The sequence below is a fragment of the Rhipicephalus microplus genome, chromosome 5 (genome assembly GCF_043290135.1).
Source record: "Rhipicephalus microplus isolate Deutch F79 chromosome 5, USDA_Rmic, whole genome shotgun sequence".
Classification (NCBI taxonomy): Eukaryota; Metazoa; Arthropoda; class Arachnida; order Ixodida; family Ixodidae; genus Rhipicephalus; species Rhipicephalus microplus.
The window spans coordinates 3,796,164-3,822,913 of record NC_134704.1 but is presented as its reverse complement, the minus strand read 5'-3'; the positions used below and the strand labels follow the sequence as shown (position 1 = coordinate 3,822,913).

Below are 26,750 nucleotides of genomic sequence, written 5' to 3'. Positions count from 1 at the left end.
CCTGAATTGTCGATAGTAGCTGCACCAAGTGGGCATTTTGTTCGACAACAGGCCAATCCCACAAGGAGCCTAGTCTGCTCTGGGAATGGTGCGCAGGGCAGTGGTCTGTTTGAAACCACCTCACTGATCGAGCTGGGCGACTGCTCATCTTTGCTCGACCGCGCCGATAACGAACCAACGGCTTTCTACGAAGCCGGTGCGACGACGCAGATGTTGCTGCAGAACGCCGTGCAGATCATCCAAGCACTCTCGAGAGCTGTGCAAACGCTTTCGGCTGGTCCAAAAAGCGGTCACCTCACTGTTATGTTGCCTTTGCCAACCTACAGCAGATACGGTGATCTGCTCACCGCCCGAGATTACCTTGACTATCTGTCCCGTTATCAGAGAACAATGGGTTTGGATGATCAGGTGGTGCTCGAACGTGTTGTTCCAGCTGCACTGACTGACACGGTGGCGAGATGGTATCGGCTTACCGGTTACCGAGCAGCAACCCTCAAGGAGTTTCGCGCGGGCTTTTTGCGCGAATTCCTACCCGCTGACTACGAAAGTAGGATGCGGCGAGAGCTCAAGCTCCGTATGCGGCGAGAGCTCGAGCTCCGTACACAAGCTCCTGACGAGTCTTTACAAGAGTATGTACGTGCGATGGATAAACTTATTTCTATCCCTGAGCCCCGAGCCTCGAGCGAGGAGCGCGTCGATTGGAGTACGGCAGGCACATTCGACTTTTTCGGCATACTAACGCGGCGGCCGCTTTCGTGAATTGGAGGAGTTGTCCGCCGAAGCGAAGCACATTCACGGCGACCTTCTTGCCGTGCGTGCCTATCGCCTACCGCCACCAGCCAGCGATTCCCTCGAGCCGCGCTGCGCTTAGAGAGGAGCCATGAGCCTTCTCCAACGGCAAGAGCCTTTCGGCGCCGCCTTTGCGGCTGCAACCGGCTGTGGGCGGGAGTTGAGCGATCGCGCTCTCGATCCCTTTACGCATGAAAGGCGGGCAGCGTGCACTGCTCTATCTGAAACCTCCACACAGGGACGCTTTCCGACCCAACGTAATGCGGGAGGTGAGGCTCGCAGAAACGTATCCTGCGATAACGTAGCCAGCCGATCACGACAGCTAGAGGCTGCTCTGTCTGGGAAAATAGACCGTGATGGGGTGCGCTGTTAGCGCTGCCGTGAACGAGGGCACATAGCAAGGGAATGCACCAGATGCAGGCCTCCTGCGAGGCAGGGAAACGGGTTTCTGGGTCGTTCGTGAATGCACGAGCGACACAACCTTTGTTTCTTCTCTCTGCCTGCAGGGCAAGCACTTTTCTTGCTGATACGCAGGCACCGTTCATTCTGGTCACTATTGCCGACTGTGCATTTTCGGCGTTGCTGAACACGGGTGCTAGTGCCTCGTTGTTCAGCAAACAGGTGTTGTCCCACTTGCAGAAACACTGAGTGCGCTTGCGGGACAGCCAAACGATATTCACCCTTGCAAAAGGCATGGCCCATTCGATAGGCGCTACAAAGTTGACTGTCAGATGAAGAGATCAAATGAGACGCTGCCGTCTTGTTTATCTTCCAGGGCTCAATGTTCCAGTGATTCTCGGTCGGGACTTTCTCCTCAAAACCGGCATCGTTGTGGACATTGCGAATGGTGGCTATCGTGATGGCCCATTTTGCCAACTCGAGCCGTTCATCGGCCCGCCGGCGCTTACTATTGCCTTTGCCGCAGAAGCATCAAAAACATACCCTGCTCAGAGTTCGGGGCCAAGCCTCTGGTCAATGCATTTGCCCTCTCAGTCCGCTTCTGGAACGGGAGGTGCGGCACGAACCGTGTCGTGCGGCAACTTTGGGGTCGTACCCTGGCGTTCCGCGCTCGTCAGCTCGAAACCCCTGTGTGGATCGACCGACACGACACAAAGAGGCACTACATTTTTTGGTCGCCTGCGCAACTCAGTTGGATGATGCACAGAAGGCTCATCTGTCGACACTGTTACGTCAGTACGACGAGCTCTTCACCGATCAACCTGGCTGCACAGATTTAGTGAGCCATGTGATCGAAACTGGTGCCGCGCTTCCTTTGAAGTGTAACCCCAGGCCCGTCAGTTTCTCCAAAAGGCAGATTATCAATGGGTTGCAAGACGACATGCTTGTGGCTGGCATTATTTGCTGCTCGTCTAGCTCCTGGGCGTCTCCAATTGTGTTGGTGCCTAAGAAAGATGGCAGTCATCGCCTTTGCATAGACTATCGCCGTCTCAATGAAGTGACTCGTAAGAATGTCTATCTGCTCCCCACGATAAACTCCATCGTAGGAAACCTGGGTGATGCACGATACTTTACCACGCTTGACGCCTCTAAAGGTTATTTACAGGTCCTGATGGGTAACCATGACCAGTTAAAAAAAAGCATTCACATCCCACAGAGGGTTGTTCGAGTTTACTCGTATGCCCTTTGGTCTTTGCAATGCTCCTGCGACGTTTCAGACTCATGGACCGCTTCCTCGGGGAGGCAAAGTTGTCACACTGAATGTGTTACCTCGATGACATCATGATTTATTCATGAACCTTCGAAAAACACCTGGCCTATGTTGCCGATGTACTCGAGAGAGTGAGGACCGCAGGGATGACATTAAATCCCACTAAGGTCCAATTAGGACAGACCCGCATTCAGTTGATCAGGTTTACTCTGGGCGAAAGCTCCGTAGAGCCAGATTGGGAGAAACATCAAGCTATCCTCGATTTTCCCATTCTCAAGGACGTACGTGGCCTTCGCCGCTTTTTAGGAATGGTCAACTTTTACCGTTCCTTCATTTCATCCTGTGTCCGACTGCAGGCGCCCTTGAGCAAGCTCTTGGGTAAGTCTGCTGAGTGGCAATGGGGACTTGAGCAGCAGCAGGCGTTTTGCCGACTGTCTGATGCCATAGCAGAGACAGCGCAGCTCAGGCTCCCCGACCTGACCAGACCGTTCGTTGTACAAACTGATGCGAGCGATCTGGATTTAGGAGCTGTTCTCCTACAGAAATACGACGGCGTGTTGCAGCCGTTGGCCTTTGCTAGCCGTTCTTTTGTCTCTGCGGAGAAAAATTATTCCGTGACCAAAAAGGAGTGCCTCGCCATCGTGTTTGCACTGCGGAAGCTTGAAGTCTATCTCGATGGGACGAAATTCGTGGTGTAAACGGATCACAGTGCGCTCAGCTGGCTGGTGCGGCTCTGTGAGCCTGCCGGCAGGCTGTCGCGCTGGGCTCTCCTGATACAGCACCATGACTTTTTAGTGCAGTATCGAAAGGGGAGCACCAACATGGTAGCTGATGCGCTATATCGTGCCCCATTGTCTGCCGAGGACATGGATCCCGGTGCGACAGTTGCTAGCATTGCCTTTGCACATGCAAGTGCTGGGGGCAAAAGAGCGGCTTCGCCGCCATTCAGCGAGAAGGGCGAGTCCCTATGCGGACAAACCTTGGCTGCTAAGCAGGTAAGCGGCGCACCGCGAAGCGGCCGATCGGGGGAGCTTTCCGAAGGCCACGAGGCCGAGAGCGAACTCGTGACGCCAACTCAAGCGGTTGTTGCTGTCGTCCTGAGTGGGCGCAATAGCAGACTCCCCCATTTTGGGAGAATTGGAATTGCTTTCAGCGGAGAAGAGCTTCTGAGGGCCCAGCAAAGTGACCCATTTTGTCGCGAAATGTGCGACGGTCTCGAAGAGATGCAGCGCCATGACGCTGCTTGCCCTGCAGCGGGCTTGAATAGGGTGCTTGAACCAGCGTGTGTCGCTGAGTCCCCGGCGAATTCATATTTGCTGGACCATGACGGGCTCCTGCTGAAGTATATAGCCACTGATGACGAGTCCATCGACCTGTTTACGGTGGTTATGCCCAAAAGTCTAAGAGCCGCACTGTTGCGATCCTCTCATGACAAACCTATGGCCGGTCACCTGAGTGGCTCGAAAGTTTTTGCAAAACTGAGCCACGTTGTGACCTGGCCCGGCATGAAGCGAGACATTTTTCGCTATTGCCGTTTTTGCCACGTCTGTCTAACGATCAAATCAAGGGGTGGCAAACCGCCCGGTCTGATGAAACTGATTGTCACTGAGGGTTCTTGGCAAGTGGCCACCTGCGATCTAATGGGACCATTTCCCAGAAGTAAGCAGGGGTTCATTCACCTGATGGTAGTCCTTGATCACTTTTCGAAATGGGTGGAATTGTTCCTTTTTCGGAAGGTGACAGCGCGAGCGGTGCTTGAGAAGCTGCAGGAAGTGTTTTGCCAGTTCGGCTTCCCGGAAAGGCTTATCACTGACAATGTTTCGTATTTCCCCGCTCCAGTGTTGGTTGTCACGTGCCGTTCCCTCGGAATTGATCACAGCACCACTTCACACTACCATCCCCAGTTCAATTCGACGGAGCACATCAATCGTACGCTCAAACCGATGTTGTCGGCCTTTGGCGAAAGTCAAAAGGACTAGGCAGACCATTTGAGTGAACTAGCGTTCGCTATTCGAACATCCAAGAGCCGCTCAACTGGTTTCTCGCCCGCCTTCTTAAATTTTAGAAGGGAGTTGGCAAATCCGGTGGCCAGCGTCACTCAATGCCAGCTCGAGGGCGAGGAGACGCCGGCAGACTGCTTTGCTTACGCGTCATCACTTCAGAACAGGCTTTGTCCAGCTTTCTGCAAAGCAAGGCAAAGTTTGGTGTCGGCCAGGGCTCAGCAGAAGGCCCAATATGACCGCAAGCATCGCGACCTAGTTTTTGAGGTGGGCAATTTTGTCCTGAAGCGTAACCATGCTCTTAGCGATGCCAGTAAGGGGTTCTCAACCTCGCTCGCTCCTAAATGGCTTGGTCCGTACCGAGTGGAGAAAACTTGCACTCCACTCGCGTACTTGCTGAAAGATTCCATACGGGAAAACTCAGCGGTGCCCATATCGCAGACCTGAAACCCTTTGTATCACGGTCTGACGAGCTCGCGCCAGAGCCCTGCGGCACTTCGCGCAAGCAACAGGGCACACCCGGAGCGGCGGAAGGCATTCGGACCCCGCACCGGTATAATATGAGGAAGCAGTCACCTTTGTGATTTCGTGCCAGACGACGGACTTCTACGCAACCAAAGGCCCTCAGTTTACTGTCTAGCCTCAGTATAGATTAGCTTCTTTACGACCTTTTCTCGTAAAGAAGTCCACCCCGCACAGTCTGCTGCCAGCGTTTCTTTTTTTTTTTTTTAAGTGTTCATGTATATTTTATGTTTCTTTTGTCTAATATTAGGTGTTATTTGTATTTTATGTTTCATTTTATTTTCGCCAGAGATTGAGTGTCATTTTGCTCTGTTTAACTTTTTTTCCCATGTTTATTTCATCTACCGTGAAGGGAGTTGTGACCTTGAGCATCGGTGCGTATGCGTGGACAGAGAGGCAAAGGACGCTTTGCGCCTACGCTCGTGCAGCCGTCGGCGGTGTGTGTGCGTGCTTCTGTGCATGTGTAAGTGTGTGACGCTTCAGTGCGTGCCCGTGAAGAGTTCGCGTTGTGGCTTCACCCCATCAACATGGACACTAAAGGTGCTCGAGGCACTGACCTGCTGACGCTGTGCTCTGCTGTCGGCCGCCAATGAGAATGCCTACTGCCTTTTCCACCATGGCTCCTGCGTGAGGCCAGCTGACAGCACCTATATGCTGCCGGCCAACGCCAGGGGGCCTCGCAGCCAATTCCGGTTCGGCCTCCCTGATTACTGAATAGGCCCAGCTTCCCACAAAGTCCCAGCTTCGTCATCGAGCCAGAAATGCGGGGCCTCCAAACCACAACCGAAGCGGCGTTTTGTCGGACTGGCGACTAATCAAGAGCAGCAACGAGCCATCAGAGAGCCCCCTTCCGTGCCTGTGACCTCGCACTCAGGCATCGCAACCAGCGGACATTGTCACGCTCTTCCGCCCTTCCTCGTGGTGGACGCTATCCCTCCCAAGCACGACGAACACTAGTCCTACTTTTCTGTGCTCCCTTTCGCAATTATTTTTATGGTGTCATGTGTTTATTTTGTTATTATTGTTTTTTCTCCTTTGCCATTTTTTAGCAGCAGTTGCAGGGCTGGACTGAGGTTAGCTGTCGCTCAGAGCAGTGTCATTTTAACTGCATGGGTGACGTCCGGCTGCCTTTGCAGGCCGGTAAAGGGAAATTTAGGAGAGGGGGATGTGGGAATTGAGGCTAGCTTGCTGACTTTGCGCAGGCTTTGCTGCCTTTTCTGGCGTTCTCATGTCCCGACATGACTCCCTTCCTCTGCTCTCTGCCGCGCTGGGAGAGCGGAGTGACGTTTAACCCCTCTCACCCGGTAGCGGATGTCGACTGTGGCATCTCGCGCAGAGTCTCCTGAGAGGTATTGCGCGCGTGTCGGGAGCGGGTCAGATATTCTCCAGGACAGCTGACAGTGAGCCACGCAACTTTTTCCGTCCGTCGACTCTCGTCGCTCGGGGCTCGTCGGACTTTGCTGACGGCGCCTCGCGCCAGAGGCGAACGCTCACCTTTTGTTGCCCCTCTGCGTATGCTCAGCCAAAGGGTGGTACGGTGTCCTAGTGCGCAGCCACGCTACGCCGACCCGTCTCCTTTCGAAGCCAACGCGAGCGCCTTAGCCCTCGCTCGAGCAGCCAGGCCTTGGTCCCGGTGTCTCCGTGAATCACCTTTACCACGGAGGCGTGCTCGTGGCACCCTGTGTAGCAATTTTAGGCCCATGGCATGGATAAGCCAATTTGCTTTCCCGCCGTGCCTTTGCGGCGGGCTGTACTGCGTTTGGTGTTGCCACAGACAATAAAGTGTTGCGACCTTGAGCAGTATCGTGTTCTCACCCCTGCGACGGTTAACGCGTGCCCTGCGGCTCGCTAAGACTGGACCCACGCTAGTGGTTGTACTCGTTCGAGATACGTGTCACTACAACTCATACGAAAGAGGATGTATCGGATGGTAACGCTATGGATGTGCTACACGTGGCAATCAATCCAATTATCTTTAGGTTACCCTCGCCCAATCCTTACCTCCATGCATATAAAGCATGGCACAATGAACTTATCACGATTCTTCCTGTTATGCTCAAACTGTCAAGATGGTCCAACGACCACACACAATACAATCAGCTACGCGCACACATTATGGTCTCTAGCCTTTTTCCATTTCATGCACAACTGACAACAGCGCAGCTGCAGTTTCTGCTCCGGACCAGCATCAAACAGCAAGGCCAAAATGCCCAAAGGGTTTCTTTGAGCGCATCTATGAAACATGAATCTTTGAAGCTGCCCAGTATTTGTTGCACCGAGGTTTAGCATTGTCTCGCTTTTTGATTTGAACTTGCCGTGCAACATAGACATGGGTAGTAAACAGATCATGTTGCGGTCAATGAAGTTCCAGGCGACTATATATTTCACTACCATTATTTCAAACTAATGCTGCTGCAACAGGTAAGCTACAAATTACTCACTTCTGCCGACGAAGAAACTCAACATTCAACTGTGTGTTGTCCTCTTGCTCTTTGGAGGCGTTCTTCATGCGATCACGACCAATCCTCTTTTCCTCCTTCTGAATTTTTTTCATCAAATTCCTTTCTTGTTCTGACTGAAATCAAACACAAACAATGTTACAAGAAAATGGAAAAGCATCAATGGTACAATCAAGGAAGCACTACCCACAGAGCAAGAAGTACTTCTCAAGGGGAGCTGCTACTCGAAGACACTTTCTTTTAATATTCACCCTAGAGCAATGAAACTTGAGCTGTTTATGGAAATTTTTATGCCGATTTCAAATATATAATTAGTTTTCTTGCAAGTTACACACTTTTAGCTCTGCAACATGATAAAGCGGAAACCTTAAGCCTTTTGCCCCGCCTCTTTTCTTCTCTAAACTTCTGTAATTTTTTACCATTCATAGCTCATAATGCTTCAAATAAAGTTTAGAGTGCAAACAACTAATTAGGAAGCACATAAAAAATATTTAATACGCGTGAAAAATAATAGACGTAAAAAATTCCCATTTCACCTACCCTAGTAAAGGTATACATACAATTTTTTTATTATACAATGTAATATTGAAATTTAAACTAGATATTTGCATTTGTCATACTTTGAAAAAAATTTGGGCAAAATTTCATGCAGATCCGAGCACTAGAAGTGCCCGAAAAAGGATGGGCACATTGAAAAAAAATTGCAAAATTTGTGTTTTGAAAAAAACGAGTGTTAAAGTTAAAATTGAGTTTTTATTTATGAAAGATATTAATAAATTATATGAAATTTGCACACCAAAAAGAACAATCCTTCTTGTAGTGGCCACTGCGACTAAAATACGCCAACACCATGAGTTTGTCCCTCTCGGCTTTTTCAAGCCGACTCCTCACAGACATTTCGCTCACAGACAGGGCCATGTAACAGTTGCCAAACTTCCGCTCAATCTGGCAGAGCCTTGTGCCAACTGCAAGCTAGGAAAAAGTTCGACAGGGCTGCCAAATCCAAACGAAGTCCAGTGTCATGCCATTTCGCAGCCATGATTGTGCCACATATCGTCATACATAATGTCAAGGTCGTCCCTGCTAAGTTCTCTCACTGCGAGCTCTTTCAACCTTTCAAGATTGGCGCTGACGTCATTCATTGCCGCATCACGAACTTTCCTGCTGACGGGTGTGAATGGCTTTTGATGCATTGGCTTTTGCAGGCCAATAACTGCCGCGAATCGAACCAGCTACTCGTAGCCTATTCCTACAGAGCGCGCCGCACAACGGCTTTCACTTGCGAGCAATGCTTTTTTCCTTCATAACGGAGATAATTACACAAGAAAAGCATTGTTCAGCTGCGCTGCTCGAGAAGACATGGACCCCGCAAATAGGTTTCACAGCACATACAGGCCCGCAGCGGCCAATGGCGGTCCCCGATTCGTACCTTGTGATAAGCCAGTCGCGGCGCTCGAAAAACACGCAGAAGAGTGCTTCTTTTTTATTATTTCTTGCACAGAATCAGTGAGAGAAACTGTTGGTACTTAAAGAATGAGGCTCAACTCTTCGACTCATGCGATCAACAACGGCGAGCGGCGGCGCATTATCGGCGGCAAGGTGCTCGAATACTGCACACTGTCTACCTTTTAACAAGCACCTTGTGCTCTTTAGATGCAATTTGAAAGCACTTCCAGTTAAGTCTCGACCTGTATCATTTTTTTCATAACAGTAGAGGTGCTAATCTTATCAAAACAGGCGAAAATAAAAAATCGGTAATTTTGAAAAAAACTCGCATTTTTCAACCCGCATCTCCCCTAATGTCATTGAAATCAACCTGTTCTTGCTATTAGAAGTTCTTTTTAAGCTCATTACCTCAGGAAATTTGAGTAAAACTTTATGCCTAAAATAATGTGAATATGTTGTTTCCGGGCTCTGATCACCGCCATTTTTCAGCTCCGCCAGTGCAACCTCCGTCCACCTACTTACTGGCACTACAAAAAGCAACGCACAAGAAAAAGGACAAAAAATTCTAATGTTAGCAGTGTGTCATGCGAAGCTTAACACAGCGAAACACGAGCCTGTTGCCGAGGTGTGGATTTCTTGTCGGCAGTACCTAACAGCTCAATGGTTGGACAGGACACAGTCAGGCTAAGAGATTGCACCCAACGTCACTGTCGGTGGCCGTAGCTTGCTTGCTTCCTTTATCTTCAATCTTTTTTACAGCGAACGCTGTTATGAGATCACATTCTGGCGCCATAGCTGTCCGCTACTGCCAGTGCCCATGACCACTATCGCGTGGAAAAAATAAAAAATAAATATCTAGGATAGAATGGCATTAGAACATGGTCCCTCTACATGCCAACCCAGCATTCTACTACACAGCCATGCCAGGGCTTGGAACTCTTATACAAAAACACCCTATGCACGCTTCATGTCGATGAAGGAATCTGCTAACATATGTAACGTAGTGTTTTAGAAAAACAAAATGACGACCAGGCATCACACAATGTGCATTCCATAATGAGAAGGTCGTTTAAGACTTGCAGTTCATTACAAACAGCTCAGGCATAATTATTTTGAGCATAACAGCACGGACAACTTTCTGCACGGGAGAACTGTTCTGCTCGTTCTCTGCGTCTGCGCTGCAATGCACACTTAGTTGATTTCGGAAGTTTAGGTATCACCATCCGTCCATCACGGTTTTCCTGTTCTGTTGTGATAGGCTACAGTAAATATACATTTATATATATAAGGCTTATATGCAGAAAAATAACTTCGGTTGCCGCAACACATGCAAACAACGACAGTGGCGCAAAGCACCCACTCGGATTTTAAGCACAGGATTAGAGGTGCACTGGAATGTGACTCAGATAACGTCATATACCTTCTGGAATGTGGGGTATGTAACATGCAATACATGGGCCAGACAAACACACCGTTTAGAATTAGATTCAACAACCATCGGGCACATGTACGTTCCCTGACAGGCCTTCCACTTTCAAAACACAGTACATTAAAGGACCACAGCTTTGATGACATCAGAGTTACACTATTGGAAAGCAATTTTCGAACAATCTGAGAGCGGGAACAACGGTAATCTTACTTTATCTACAAATTCAACACAATAAAAAATGGAATAAATCAACACCCAGGCACTCTGTCAGCGTTACGATTACTATAGACGCAAACGCCCCTTTTTAATCAGTACTCTGCCCCTAGCCTCCCATTACAACAATAATATTACCCCTTACAAAGCTTTTAGCGTATACATCTGACAATAGAGAAATGGTTTGCCACTTCAAGCACAGCCAGAACGCACAGATAAGTGGTCCCGGATGTCGTACAAGTTCCCCTTTTTTTCTTTTTTTTTCCTTCTTTTTCTTCACTGACAGGAGCCAATGCATATAATGAATATTGATAGTGGTGCCACAATCCCCGGCTCTTTCATATCTTCCAACACCACCAACATGTACTTGAATCTCTTAAGCTCTCCCCACCGATTTGTCGTAAACTTCAAAAGAGGGCAAGTTGCCAGCGGATTGCACCGGAGATTGAAATAGAAAAACGGTGGTCAAAATGTCCACTTGAGGAAAGGGTGGGTGCTCGGGAGGTATTGTTGACAAAGATGGCATAGCTTGTTTACGTTCGCCTTCCTTGAATTCTTGCTCCTTCCTAATCCCGCCATGACCCTCTTGCTTCTTTCTAATGTTTCTTTTTTTCTTTTTCTTTTTTGTTGTTATATTTTTCTTCTGCCCCTTCCCTCCTGTCTCGAGAAGTTATAAGAAGGCACGAAAGTGTGTAAATATTATTATGCCTTGAAAAAGACGGGGCTCCCATGGAAACGTCGACTGAATAAACTACAGTCAAACCTCAATATATCGAACACGGATATATCGAATTATTGCCTATATCGAACGGTTCCTATATCACGCTGGAAATCGCATGCATTATTGATTTTTTATTTCGAACAAAGTTTGACATATAATGGATATATCGAACTCAGCCACCTCAAACCGCCCGCGCTCCATTGACAGGCGGAGAGCTTTCCCGCAACTCTCGAAAGTAGCGGTAGAGCGGCGGGCGTTTACGAATGCTGCACACATCGATGGCGCCGAGAGCGCCACTTTAACGTAGCGGCGTACGCGCGCCGCAGCCTTGCGGTAGAGGTTCTTGAATGAGGAAAGTGAAAAGCGTGGAGCTGTTATTTTCTTTTAATACGAAGGCACCGACATATGCTTCGCGCGGGGGAAGGGGGAGTGGGAGGTAAAGATTAAGGAGGAAAGTATGGGAGGGAAAGGACGCTGACGACTGTCTCGGACGCGGCCCGCGCTGTCGCCGGGAAAGCAGTCAGGCGAGCCGGCATGGGCGCGCCATGTGCGCGCTTTACACCCAGACTCACGCCGCAGCCTTGCAGCTTGCAGTCGTTGCAGCCTCTATGGTGTCAACGGCACACTGCGCACTTGTTGCAAGCTCCCCCCCTGTAGCATCGGCAGGCATCGGTCGTTGTGCTCGCAGTGTTTGTGCGTTCGGAGCTAGGCCTGTCGCGCACTGTTCGGAGTTGGGCCTGTCGCACGCTGTGGTGCGCGACAGGCCTAACTTCGAACGGCGGAGCTCACGGCGGAGGTCACGGATGTGGAGATTGTCGCCGAAGCTACTGCTGAGCAGCCAAATGAAGACTGTGTCGAGGTGGGTCCCGCAAGCGCTGATAGTGCCCCGCTCCCGACATCAGCCGAGGTCGTAGCTGCCTTGGCCCTTGTGCGCCGCCACTGCGGCGCGATTGAAGGCACCGGCCTATCACTTATAGATCGCCTGGACTATATTTAGGACGCAGTCGTCAAACACGCCATGGCCAACAAAAAGCAGGCTACTCTTTTTCAATATTTTAAACCAACACAATAAATACTATGTTTGAATCTTCAAGTGAAAATTTACTGCACCACGCTTGAACGGTTCGTTGGTTGTTTTCAGCAAGCTGTTGACGCATTTTTTTTCGTGATTTTTTTATATCGAATTCTGGATATATCGAACTATTTCGCGACTGCCGCGCCATTCGATATATCGAGGTTCGACTGTAGTTGTTAAAGGAAAGAGCACCTACATTTATATATATTGTGGGCATTTGTTACTTACATCTTCATCATACCTGCATGATCACAATCACCATCATCAGCTTGTCTCTCTGTCCTCATTGCCACTATGGGTCATCATCATCATCATCGTTGGTGTAATGGCTCTGCCCGTTCGTTTTGCGAGGTCTTTCCTCAAATAAACGCTGACGCAGCCAAGACTACCAAGACTTGATACGTGGTGGAGGTGGATTTTCGGTCCTCTGACCTCCCGCAGCGCGCTATACCCCCTGTAGCTTCGTTCAGGCCACCGCTTGCGCCCACAGTCAGGCAGCATATTAAAAGAAAGCGGCGCACAAAAAGACGGAGACAAAGAAGAGAACCACACACAGCGCTGCAAAGGCAGCATGTCAGGCAGCATGTCAGGCAGCATGTCCCAGACCGAGCTTGCCAGCACTGATGTCATCAACCACGCACCGCCGCAAGCTGCCCCTCCTACTTACATACACGGACATCAGCGGGAACCCCCGCTCTTCGCTGGTCTTTGGGGAGAAGACGTAGAAGACTGGCTTGATGACTACGACCGCGTAAGTGCCGCTAATAGGTGGGACGAGGCTGCCAAACTACGTTACGTGCCTTTTTATCTGATCGGAGTCGCGAAGACATTGTATTTTAGCCACGTCGTTGACTTACCCGACTGGGCTACCTTCCAGCAGCAGCTGCAACGCGTCTTTAGGACACCAGACATTCAATCCACCGTCGCGAAGAGGACACTCGATACTCGCTGACAACATCCCGGTGAATCGTACACTTCATACATCGAGGATGTCCTCGCACTCTGCCGGCGTGTCAATCAATCCATGCCGGAATCGGACAAAGTGCGCCATATATTCAAAGGCATTGGACCTGTTGCCTTTAATGCCCTTGCTGTGCAAAACCCAGCTACCATCGCTGATGTCGTGACAGCATGCCAGCGCCTTGATGCGCTGGACTCCGTTCGCCTTCAACCGGACATTGGCGACTACTACTCCATGTCAGATGGCCATCTGCGTGACCTCATCCGGGACATTATACGCGAAGAATTGCGGTCCATGGGCTTCACACCTCCTACACCGCGACCTACACAGCCTTCGGGAATGCCCTTACGTGACATCATCAGGGAGGAACTTGCATCCCTGACTGGCTCTGCGCCCGTACAGCCACCTGCTTCTCACCCTATATCCATGTACCCTCAAGTTGCTGCCGTGCCTCCCAGCGACGCCCACGCGACATTGCCGCGTCCATCCTACGCGTCAGTTGCTGCCGCTCCCCTGACCCTTCGGCCCACCTGACCACGCTATCTCCAGGTGCCCCGAATGCCTTCTATTCCCCACCGTGGCGCTCGTCTCGCCCTGTATGCTACTACTGTGGCTATCGCGGCCACATATCTCGTTTCTGCCGAATGCGCCAACAAGATGAGCGTCGGAACGACGTGCGTGAACGGGATTTGTACACCGGGACGTCTTATCAAGGTCGGCGTTATTTGTCTCCCCCGCACCGGTCTCCATCTCCTCCTGCATCGAATGCACCACGAAACAGCCGAAACACAAGACGCCGCTCACCTTCGCCCTTCCGCCGTTCCACTTCTCCACTTCGGCCCGCCTCATTCACCTCTGATATTCATTCGGAAAACTAAGTGATGCAGTTTGTGGAGGAAAAACTGCATTCGGAATTAGAACTGAAATTCCTCCATCAGGCCCGTGTAACACGCTTTCTGTGGAAGTGGAAGGAGTGCGAGTCGATGCTTTGGTGGACACAGGTGCGACATTGTCTGTGATACGTACTGATTTGTGTGAACATTTAAGGAAAGTAATGACGCCTTACGATGGCCCCACGTTAGTTGCAGCCCAGGGGAACGTCATTTGCCCTTCCGCGTTTTGTACTGTGAGTGTTTTCATCGACGGCATTCGCCATCATGTCCAGTTTGCTGTCCTGTCCCGCTGCTCTCACCAACTAATTTTAGGGTGGGATTTTCTATCATCTGCTTCCGCGACGATTTGTTGTGGACAACGCGTCATTCACCTCGCTGACAACGACTACATGCTTGACGACGACAATCAGAAGCCACTTCGTCTGGTCGCTGCGAAAGACATCGAACTGCCGCCACTACAAGAGCAAATTGTCAGCATTACGTCCAACGACATCTATCACGGGGATGTATTGGTCTCACCGTCACCACTTTGCGTTCGCAAAGGTATAGTTCTTCCGTCCGGTGTCATTCGTTTTTGCAATGGCTCGACACTTGCCACCGCTGTCAACTCTACACCGGAGAAGATCTTACTGCCACAGGGCACTACTGTGTCCCGTATTGTTGACTTCGAGCCTGTATTTGTCACGCTACTTCAGGCCATCGCATCCAAAGAACCTTGCCTCGGTGAGCATGTTTCTTCCTCCGCCTTTACCACCGCTATCAGCAGCGAATTGACATATTCACAGAGGCAGCAGCTGCTCGCATTGTTACAGAAACATGAAAATTCTTTCGATATTTGCTCGTCTAAGCTGGGCCGCATTAATACTACAGCACATCGAATTCAAACTGTTGGGACATCTATCGTACACCGCCGACCCTACTGCGTGTCTCTAACTGAAAGAAAAATTATAGAAGGAAACGTTGCGGACATGCTTAAACGGGAAGTCATCCGTCCTTCATCTAGCCCTTGGTCGTCTCCTATTGTTTTGGTCCATAAAAAGGATGGCTCTGTGCGGTTTTGCGTGGACTACCGGGCGCTCAATAAGATCACACGCAAGGACGTGTACCCTATGCCACGCATTGACGACGCCCTTGATTCCGTACAAGGCGCGGAATTCTTTTCAAGCATCGACTTGCGTTCTGGGTACTGGCAGATCCCCATGCATGAAGAGGATAAGGAGATAACGGCATTCGCAACCCCCGACGGGCTATATAAATTCAACGTGATGCCTTTCGGGCTCTGCAACACACCCGCGACTTTTGAGCGCATGATAGATACTGTGCTGCCCGGGCTGAAATGGAAAAGTTGCCTTTGCTACCTGGACGACATTATTATCTTTTCGTCAACGTTTCCTGAGAACCTAGAACGATTGGATGAAGTTTTGACGTGCATTGCCAGCGCCAGGCTTCAAATAAACACTAAGAAATGCTCTTTTGCTAGCAAATCTATCAAGGTCTTGAGACACGTCCTTAGCAAAGATGGCATCCGGCCCGACCCTGACAAAATTTCTGCAGTCCTTCACTTTCCGCGTGCCAAAAAACCAAAGGAGCTTCGCAGTTTCTTTGGCCTCGCCTCCTATATTCGCCGGTTATTCAGAACTTCGCTTCTATTGCTGCTCCATTACACCAACTACTTGCTTCCAACGTCCCCTTTCTGTGGTCTCAAGAATGTCAAACGGCATTCGACCTGTTGAAGCGGGCACTCACGTCTGAAACTCTGCTCTGCCACTTTGACGAAGCCGCACCGACTATCCTCCATACCGACACTAGCAGCTTTGGTATAGGAACCGTTCTTCTACAACGCGACAAGTCTTCCCTAGAGAAAGTTGTTGCATATGCCAGTCGCGTACTCACCCCTGCCGAAAAGAACTACACTATAACTGAGCAAGTGTTTGGCTGTGGTTTGGTCGGTCGATAAGTTCCGTCCCTATCTTCACGGCCGTCACTTCACAATTGTTACGGACCACCATGCCTTATGCTGGCTTTCTACACTGAAGAACTTGTCCGGACGCTTGGGTCGGTGGATACTACGCTTGCAGGAGTACGACTTTGACATAACTTACAAGTCAGGCAGAAAACATCAAGACGCCGACGCTTTATCTTGTTGCCCGCTTCCAACTACCCATATCAGCGTTGGTGAGAACTCAACCGCCACATCTACCAAAGTTCATACGCTCGCATCAATAAGGCCACCCTCTTCGGACGACGAGCCAACATTTATCTCCCACCAGCGGTCCGATTCATACTGCAGACGCATGATGGACCACCTTTCGGGAGTTTCTCATCCACCTAACGCGCGACTCTGTCGTCAACTCCTGCACTTTAAGCTGGACAACGGGGTTCTCTACCGCCACGTCTATCACCCTGACGGTCAGCGCTGGGTTCCTGTACTGCCACGCTCTCTTCGACTTCAGGTGCTCGAAGCCTTCCTTGAACACTTGACTGCTGGTCATCCTGGTTTTAAAAAAACTCTTGACCGCATTCGACGTCGTTATTACTGGCCTGGCCTTTCTTCTAGCGTAGCGCGGTACGTAGGCTCCTGCTACCCATGCCAGCGTCGTAAAGTCCCCACGTCTGCACCTGCTGGACCTCTACAGCCATTTCTGTGCCCTTAAATGCCGTTCGAGGTTGTAGGTGTTGACCTTTACGGGCCTCTCCCCGTCACATCTGCTGGCAAACGATGGATAGTGACCGCCTTGGACCACCTGACACGCTACGCTGAGACTTCCTCTGTTATTACAGGCTCAGCTGTGGAAGTTGCAGACTTTATTCTTCACGCAATAATACTGCGTCATGGGGCTCCTCGTGTACTGCTTAGTGACCGCGGCAAAGTGTTCCTGTCACAAATGGTAAATGAAGTACTGCGCGCTTCTGGAACTACTCACAAGACAGCTTCAAGCTACCACCCTCAGACAAATGGTCTCACAGAAAGATTTCACCGAACCCTTGCAGACATGATAGCCGTTTACGTCCAACCCGACCACAAAAACTGGGATACTCTTTTACCATTCCTGGCATTCGCTTACAACACCGCCGTTCAGCGAACAACTTCCTACTCACCGTTTTACCTCGTGTACGAACGCACCCCGACTACCTTTCTCGACGTCTCCTTCTTTAACAGCCATGGGAATTCATGTCAGTCTTCTAGTGGAGAATACATTTCCCGCCCGGCCCAGTCTCGCCATCAGGCTCGCATCAATACTAAAACGAGACAGCACGAGCGGAAGATCATCTATGATGAATCCCACCGCGTTGTGTCTTTCCAACCTGGTGATGAGGTGCTGATTTTGACACCTATTCGCACTCCTGTTCTTTGTGACAAATTCCAACCACGCTTCATCGGGCCATACATTGTTTTAGAACAGACTTCGCCAGTTAATTATCGTGTCACACCACTCGTCGCCCCAACAGACCGCCGCTACCGCAGCACAAAGATTGTCCACATTTGTCGCATGAAACCTTTCACGCGACGTTCCCCGTCACTTTGACTTACGGCGGCCAGGGTGTCCGCTTCTAAGTGGGGGGAATTAGTGTGGGCATTTGTTCCTTACATCGTCATCATTCCAGCATGATCACAATCACCATCATCAGCTTGTCTCTTTGTCCTCATTGCCACTCTGGGTCATCATCATCGTCATCGTCGGTGTACTGGCTCTGCCCGTTTGTTTTGCGAGGTCTTTCCTCAAATAAACGCTGACGCAGCCAAGACTACCAAGACTTCATAATATATATATATATATATGGCAGCGTGGTAGCCTTGTTACGAGGACAGGTCTGTCCCTTCAAGAAACGAAACAATGAAGCCTCGATCGAAGGGACCTGTTGCCCCGCGGCCGGCGCACACTATTCCCCTTTCCCGGCACGCGAGATGGGTTACCCTCCCTCGGCAAGGGAACTAACTCTGACAAGGGAGAGAAAAACCGGGAGGCTGGTCAGAACGAGCATGCCGACAACGACAGGCTCTCTTCTGCGCCAACCACCAGACTGAAAACAAACCCCGAATACCCCCTGCGAGCCAAGGAGATCGACGACGAGAGGCGTAACAGTCTAACCTTTAATATCTTTATAGAGCAGGCAGTCCCTCTACGCAGCATTTACGCGTTAATGCTAACGCAGCAATAAAATGTTGTTTTGTAGACCTAGCCAGTAGCCTTATTCAGCCGAACCCGTGTAGCTGCGACGACTTAGCTAGGGGACAAAGTCGTTATTCATGCAAGGTACAACTGTGTACGGCTGAAACATTAGCTAGGTTCTGCGTGAGTTGTACATAGGGCAGACCCCCCTCATCTAGCGCCCAACGTAACAAATTTACACTGCCAGATGACGTCCGTACCTGATGCAGCGCCTCCAGACAGAACACCTTCGACGTCCTTTGCGGTGAAACATGCAGATACACGGCCATTTTTTTTGTTTGTTTATTTGTACTTGTTGCTTTTGTTCCTCACTACGTCTTACTGACTGATGCTAACTCCGCTTCTCTAGATTGTTACTTTTGGTCTTTTTCTCCTCACGCACTCTTTCCATATTGTTGTTGGAGACACATTCATTTGCTGAGGTACGTGCGCTTATCACCAGAACCAGTCACTAAGTACAGTGAAAGCTCGTTAATTCGACACCCGTTAATTCAGAAATTCGGATAATTCGGACGGCTCTATTGGTCCCGGCCAAAGTGCATGTTAATCTATGGGACCAAACCTTCGTTATTTCGTCGGAATCGGCTCCGCACCGCTTAAATCGGACATATGCTGACGACTGCTGCTACACAAAAGTGTGATAAATCAGCACTGGCACCACTGGAGTGAAACCGAAACCTGAGTGGCATCGCCATCATCATCAACTAGTGGGGGCGATCGCAGTGTCACCGCACGTCTGCGTCTTCTTTCTTCTCCACTCAGCGCCTCCGACGCCATTTTCTCTTGTGTTGTCGTGTCGGAACCACCTCTTCTTGCGGAGTTCTCTTTTCCTTCCATTGTGACCGTATTTGCATGCCACAACCATCGTGCGCTACAGTGATGGCAACGCCGAAAAAGCGGCAGAACTACGACGCGAAGAACTCGGCGACTAAAGTGGAAGTTTTGGAAGCACTGCAGAAGGCAAATCGCGACAGCAGGTTATGACCAAGTACAACGTGAAGCGGAGCACGTTGGAAACGTACGTGAAAAATGAACAACAGATTCGACAAGCCTTCGAAAGCGAGAAGTTTCATGCCTCTAGAAAGCGGTTGCGAACCGCAGCTCATCCCCAGCTCGAAGAAGCTTTGCTCCGGTGGATTACTGACTGTCGCAACGCGCATCTGCCTTTGAGCGGACCTCTCATCATGGCGCAAGGTGAGAAGTACGCTGCAATGATGAACATTGAATCGTTCAAAGCGTCAGAAGGGTGGTTTGCGAGGTTTCGAGAGAGACACGAATTTGTCTTCAGAAGTGTGTGTGGCGAAAAGGCCAGTGTTGACGAAAGCGTGACCACCAAGTGGAGAAATGTGAAGCTGCTGGAGCACATCGCCGCATATGAACCACGTGACGTGTTCGATGCAGATGAAACTGCTCTATTTTTCAGAGCTCTGCCCGACAAGACGGTGACTTTCAAAGGGGACGCGTGCATTGGTGGCAAGAAGTGCAAGCAAAGGATAACTGTGCTTTTTGCCGCCAATATGACTGGCACGGAGCGCTTGCCACTACTTGTCGTCGGGAAGGCGCTTAAGCCACGTTCTTTTAAGAACGTCAAAAGCCTTCCTGTCGAGTACACAACGAACAGAAAGGCATGGATGACATCGGACATTTTTCGCGGCTGGCTGCAGCAGTTGGACCGACACTTCACGTCGAAGGACCGCAAGATAATTATGGTTGTTGACAACTGCAGTGCCCATAGCTGTACAGTCGAACTGAAGAGCATCAAAGTAGTTTTTTTGCCGCCCAACACTACGTCTGCTCTTCGGCCGATGAACCAGGGTATCATTCACTACGTGAAGTCGAAGTACCGCAAGCACCTGCTAGAGCGAATGATCCTATGCTCAGAAGCTGGAAAGTTGTATCAAGTGGACTTACTCGGCGCAGTGCACATCATCGCCCACGTGTGGAAAAACACTTCGCCGCAAGTCATTGCCAACTGTTTTCGGCACAGCGGTTTTGTGAGGCCCGAGTAGCTGACGATGGCATCGAGGAGGTGTCAGCCGAGTCCACCGACGATGACTGCCCGACTTTCGATGCTGTCCTTCCCACAGATGTGACCTTTCAAGACTACATCGCGATTGATCATGGTGTTGCCACGAGTGGTCTCCTGACTGATCAAGAGATTATTAATGATGTTACGGGCGCCCATGAAGACCACGATTCCGACGAAGAATCATGCGAGGAGATACAGCCGTGACCTCATCGCACCTCACGGGAAGTCTCGGAGGCGCTGTTAATATTAGAGGACGCTTGCCTGAACACCCCCGACAGCTTGCATGCTGTTGGCCATTTGGAACAGTTAAGAAAAATTGTGATGTCAGCCGGAATCTGCGCGACAATTACGAAATACTTCAACAAATAAAGGTATGCTTCTGCAGCTTGATTTTAAATGTTGTTTTCCCTGTTCATTCGTTAATTCAGCATTCGGTAAATTCGGACAGTTTTTCCGGTCCCGTGAAGTCCGAATTGACGAGCTTTTACTGTAATTCATGCCCTTTGCACATTTGGTTTTGTTTTTCTTGAGTGCATTTTCCAAGTACAATGCAGTGTTATTGGTCTTCCCATTATTGATGCAAGTGCTTCGGGTACAAAAACAAAAATAAAAATTACAATAAGTGCACATCAACGCTAGCATTTTTATCTCTGTTAACATGAGATTTTTGCCTATAGCATCTTTGAGTGTTTCATTCAATATTTTGTCATTCGTATCAATGTTTTAGATATGGTGCATAAAAAGGTCTGTTCAAGTGTGAAGTAAACTCATCTATCTTCTATGTGCCTTCTTGTCATTGTTCAAGTCACACAGCATTCCTTGGAGTATGTACCAACTCACCCAGTCAAAGCACTATAACAAGTGCAATAACATGTTCTCACCTGAATAGTAACTTGGCAGCCATATGCAGGCTTTGTAGGCTGATTCTTGTAAATGGGAACCACATCCGAAAAAGTGTCCACCACGTTCAGTGCAGCAGCGTTCATAGCCTTCACCAGCTCTTTACGGTGTTCGAGGATATCATGAATCACACCAAGAAGCTCTGCACCAAAAATTTCGTACATCTGAAAATTCAAAGCAATCAGGAATTAATGTAAATGTTGTTCTTTATATTATACATAAAAAAGTAGTGCTTTATACAGGACATAGAGTGTTTTATAATGTCTGTTATCACATACCCAACAATCATAACTAGACACGGCACTGCAGAGTAGGCCACCCAAAATTGCAATACCATTCCTAAACAGATTACCTTTAAAAGTTTACGCAAAGTTAGCAAAGGCATTAGTGGTACTACTTTTCAATTGTCATCTAAAGCAGTGTCTCACAATTAAAAACTTATCTTGTGCATCAAATTTCAGTATCAGGATGATATTTCTTTTAAAACTATAATGTGAACAAAAATGTTTAACATTTTGGAAAATGATTGAAATTGAAGGCATGTAAAGTGAAAAATTCATTCTTAGCAAGGTCTTCAGATTTCCACTGTTGAATCAACGTTGAGGTTGCCTATTTCTAGGACACCTTCCAAGTACGCACGTATCAACTTCACTTATTTTTAAAGAACCATTTTAATCAACAATTGAATGTAATGCACAAGTGGCCATCTGAAAGCAACTTTTAAAAAAACAGTACTTTTGTTTATTCAAATGGCCATAGCGATTGAGGGCTGCAGAAGGAATGGGAAACAGATCACAGTGATGCAGCAAAAGTTAAGGTAGGTACAGACAGCGCTTGGTACAGGACGAAAAAGCTAGACAGGGCACTGAACTAACCTGCTGGAATGTGTATTATATACAGATGCTTTGTGCAAAATACTAAAGAAAAAAAATAGACAGGAACTACGTGGAAACAGACATGTTACCATGTAACATGCATCAGCACAATACGACGTCACATTTTCAACAAGTTATTTCCCTGTTATGCATAGAAAGCAATGGCACACTGGCACAAGCATTCTCGTGTGCATCAATACGGTAACCTTTGTCTACCTTTCATGGTCCTTGCTCTTTCATTTTCATAAAACGGTACACTGTTCAAAATTTGGCTGACAGCCACATGCTATGCAGTGCTGATCTAAGTGACTGGGCCACAGATCAGTTAAAGAGTGCACATGCTCTAGAAGCCTATGATTCACACATTGGCTGGTATGTGGGCAAGTTGGGCGAGTTGGGGCATAGTTTAATGAAATATTTGTGGCGCAACTGAGACTTGTGGGGAAGCACGTGCGCCCAGGCTTCCTTTCCTTTTATGGCAACGTGGCCAGTTTAGCTGTGACGACACGTCGATCCTTTTGAGATAAAGACAATGAAGTCTTTTTCGGAGAGCCATCTACTGCACAGCCAGCGTGCGCTATTCCTTCTTCCCGGCACGGAGAAAGGCAGGCTTACTATCCATTGGTGGGAGAAGCAACCCTCATTGGGGAGGAAAACCGGAGAGGTGAGCAAAACCATTGAGCCAACGAGAAGACCCTTGGTTACATGATTAAAAGACGTTGCAATAGAATTGAAAAACCACCATTTGAGGGCTACACATGCCACCCACATTATCATTATTGATATGTACCTCTTCCCCTTACGAGCAGCCACTGTAAAAAGTTACGTTCATTTCGTACCAAACCAGAACTTTAAATAGCATGTGACAACAGCCAAAATACAACCAATGGTGATTAGGCCAAGCCTGCCGTTCGACATGTTGTCGCAGGAACTTTGTCCAAGACATGAAGATCAGCAGTCGAAAAAATCGCACTCAAGTGCCGAGCCAAAAACAACGTGCTTGATAAAAAGTTTACATTTGCAGCTGGGAGATCAAGAATGACAAAAGGCCACCAACTTTATGTTAGGACCACGCACTGGTGACAAAGGCGAAAGCTCGCGTCATAAAACTGTAAGACTTTTAAATTTGCAGACGAGAGGCGATATCTATAAGAAACTTGATAATGACGCTTTTGCCGACAGTTGATAAGCACGGACTGCCATGTTGAGCCACATGAGGCTTGCAGGTAGCGAAACTGCTACCATACCTGCCATATTTAAGGATTTTAAATCCAGATTAGCGCAACGAGGGCGGGTGAGGGGGTTACATTTCTTTGCATTTTTTAACGAAACATATTGCCGAAAAAAAAAGGGGGGGAGGGGGTCCCGAACAGTCCTGTAAGCGTAAACAATGGCAGTGCAATCTTATAATCACTTGTAGACAACGCAGGTGATGTGTCCCTGCTACAGCTGAATCTCCGTGATACGTACAAAGTGGGATTAAAAATACATCATCATTCGAAACTTCATATAATACAAAAACAAGCATTGCTTTCTGAACCGATATATGCACAAAATATTTCTTTCCGTCATAAGAACTCGCCTTCTGGGACACATGTGAACATACCAGGGAATGGCACAGCTGGCTGATCACAGAAATGCGCACCAAAGCATCGCTTCAGGCCAGCTGAATAGAATACTGCTAAAGTCGGCTCCATCGTAGTCATAAGCAAAGAATGACATGAATCCAGAAACGCTTCATGTCTTTTTCTTACGCCTTCATTGCCTTTTATCTACCGCTGCGTTGGCCACGTATCTTCGAAGTACTCATAATCGCGTCGCAGAGACTGCGGTATCACTCTCAATAACTACGGGTAACAGTTCTAAACTATGTCGCTTTTTACTATCAATGATTGCATCTTTAACATTTTTGCTGCCAACGTTTACGGAAATAAGCATCACTTTGACTGGGTGAACGTTGGATGTTAGTGCATTTTCGGTGTTCAATCAGATCATGTTGAGTGACCACGGTTTTGTTGGAGTTTTTGCGAAGCTCCCAATATGTTTTCTCAAGCATTGCTCAATGGTTTGCTACTTAAGTTCGTATTACAAGTGTGACACGCCAAAGTATCTGGAACATCCGAATTCAGGCCTACTGGACACTGTACTATACTAGATTCGACTGTACGTTTAAATCAACGCTTCCCAATTCGTTTAAATTACAATGCGGTAATTGTTATAGTGGGTGCGGCGATGGCGTAGTGGTTAGAGCATCCGCCTCACATGCAAAAGGTCTGTGGTTCAAATCCCGGTGCCGCGCAGTTCCCAACCGGATTAATAATAAAATAAAAAATCCGCGTGTTGATGGAACTGCATTAGGAGGCCTGGGGTGCGGCCTCATCGGTAACCACCGCCGGGAACGCACTCCCTCACCAGAGAAGGATTGGCCACCCTGGTGCAGTATCTGGCCACTACCTCCCACATGCATACGTCAAATAACTCACGGCCCTCAGTCCCCAGCAGCTGCGAAGCAACTGACCACGGCGGCGGTCAGATCTGCAAAGCAGCAGAGGGTGCTAAGAATATCTGGATCCGGACAGGCCGCCATTGGAACCTGAACTTGGCAACATTTAACGCTAGAACCTTATCTAGTAAGGGAAGTCTAGCTGTACTATTCGAGGAGCTAGAGGGTGTTAAATGGGATATAATAGGGCTCAGTGAGGTTAGGAGGACAGATGAGGCCTATACTGTGCTACAGAATGGGCACGTACTTTGCTATCGAGGCTTGGCAGACAGAAGAGAACTGGGAGTGGGGTTCCTAATTCACAGAAACATAGCTGGCAACATAGAGGAATACTATAGCAATAATGAAAGGGTGGTAGGTATTGTAATTAAACTGAATAAAAGATACAAGATGAAGGTAGTACAGGCTTATGCGCCTACATCCAGCCATGATGACGCTTCAGTTGAAAGCTTCTATGAAGACGTGGAATCGGCAACGACTAAGGTAAAAACACAGTATACTATAGTGATGGGCGACTTTAATGCAAAGGTAGGGAGGAAGCAGGCTGGAGACCAGGCAGTAGGAGATTATGGCATCGGCACTAGAAACGCCAGAGGAGAGCTACTAGTAGAAATCGCAGAACGCAATAATTTGCGGATTTTGAATACCTTCTACCGAAAACGAGAAAACCACAAGTGGACATGGAGGAGCCCTAATGGCGAAAATAAGAACGAAATAGACTTTATAGTGACTGCACACCCAGGAATCGTGAAGGATGTGGAAGTGGTTGGCAAGGTACGATGCAGTGACCATAGAATGGTACGGTCTGGAATTCGCCTAGACTTGAAGAAGGAACGATAGAAACTGATACGCAAGAAGCCAATCAATGAGCTAGCACTGAGAGGGAAAGTACAGGAATTCAGAGTGTCGCTGCAGAACAGGTACTCGGCTCTTAGTGAGAAAACCAACCTTAGCGTAGATACAATGAATGATAATCTGACGAGTATCATTACGGAGTGTGCAGTGGAAGTTGGAGGCAGGGTAGTTAGACAGGACACTGGCAAGCTTTCCCAGGAAATGAAGAACCTAATTAAGAAGCGTCAAATTATGAAAGTCTCAAGTACAACAGACAAAATAGAACTGGCAGAGCTTTCGAAGTTGATTAATAGGCGTAAGGTATGCAATGTAAGAAGGTATAACATGAAGAGAATTGAACACGCTCTGAAAAATGCAGGAAGCGTCAAAGCAGTGAAGAGAAAACTTGGGATAGGCAAAAGTCGGATGTATGCACTAAGGGACAAAGAAGGCAAAATAACTACCAATATGGATAGAATAGTTAAAATAGCGGAGGAGTTTTACAGAGATCTGTACAGTAGCCAAGACAACCACGACCTTAATACTATAAAAACTAGCAGTAAGCCAGATGACACCCCACCAGTAATGATAGAAGAAGTCAGAAAAGCTTTGGAGAGCATGCAAAGAGGCAAAGCTGCTGGTGAGGATCAGGTAACATCAGACCTGCTGAAATATGGAGGACAGATTGTATTAGAAAAACTAGCCACCCTGTTTACGAGGTGTCTCCTGACGAGAAGGGTACCAGAGTCTTGGAAGAACGCTAACATCATCTTAATACATAAGAAAGGAGATGACAAGGACTTGAAGAATTACAGGCCGATCAGCTTGCTCTCTGTAGTATACAAGCTATTTACAAAGGTAATTGCTAACAAAGTAAAGAAAACATTAGAATTCAATCAACCAAAGGAACAAGCAGGATTTAGAACAGGCTACTCAACAATTGACCACATTCATACTATCAATCAGGTCATAGAGAAATGCTCAGAGTATAACCAACCACTATACATAGCCTTCATAGATTACGAGAAGGCGTTTGATTCAGCAGAAATATCAGCCGTCATGCAGACACTGCGGAATCAGGGCGTAGATAAAGTATATATAAACATTCTGGAAGAAATCTACAGGGGATCAACTGCTACCATAGTGCTTCATAAAGAAAGCAACAGAATACCAATCAAGAAGGGTGTAAGGCAGGAGGACACAATCTCCCCAATGCTATTTACCGCGTGCTTACAGGAGGTTTTCAGAAGCCTGGAATGG

The 26,750-nt window shown here is 48.4% G+C and overlaps 1 protein-coding gene across 1 annotated transcript in view; it reads right to left on the bottom strand.

Annotated features, from left to right (window-relative positions):
* Positions 1–26,750, bottom strand: part of LOC119175108 (activating signal cointegrator 1 complex subunit obelus) — a 526,436-nt gene that overhangs the window by 461,445 nt on the left and 38,241 nt on the right. Inside the window, exons 5-6 of the mRNA XM_037426343.2 lie at positions 21,260–21,442; positions 7,422–7,555 (exon numbers count right to left, since the gene is read on the bottom strand). Of these exons, the coding sequence (XP_037282240.2) occupies positions 7,422–7,555; positions 21,260–21,442 (317 nt within the window). The remainder of the gene's footprint in view (positions 1–7,421; positions 7,556–21,259; positions 21,443–26,750) is intronic.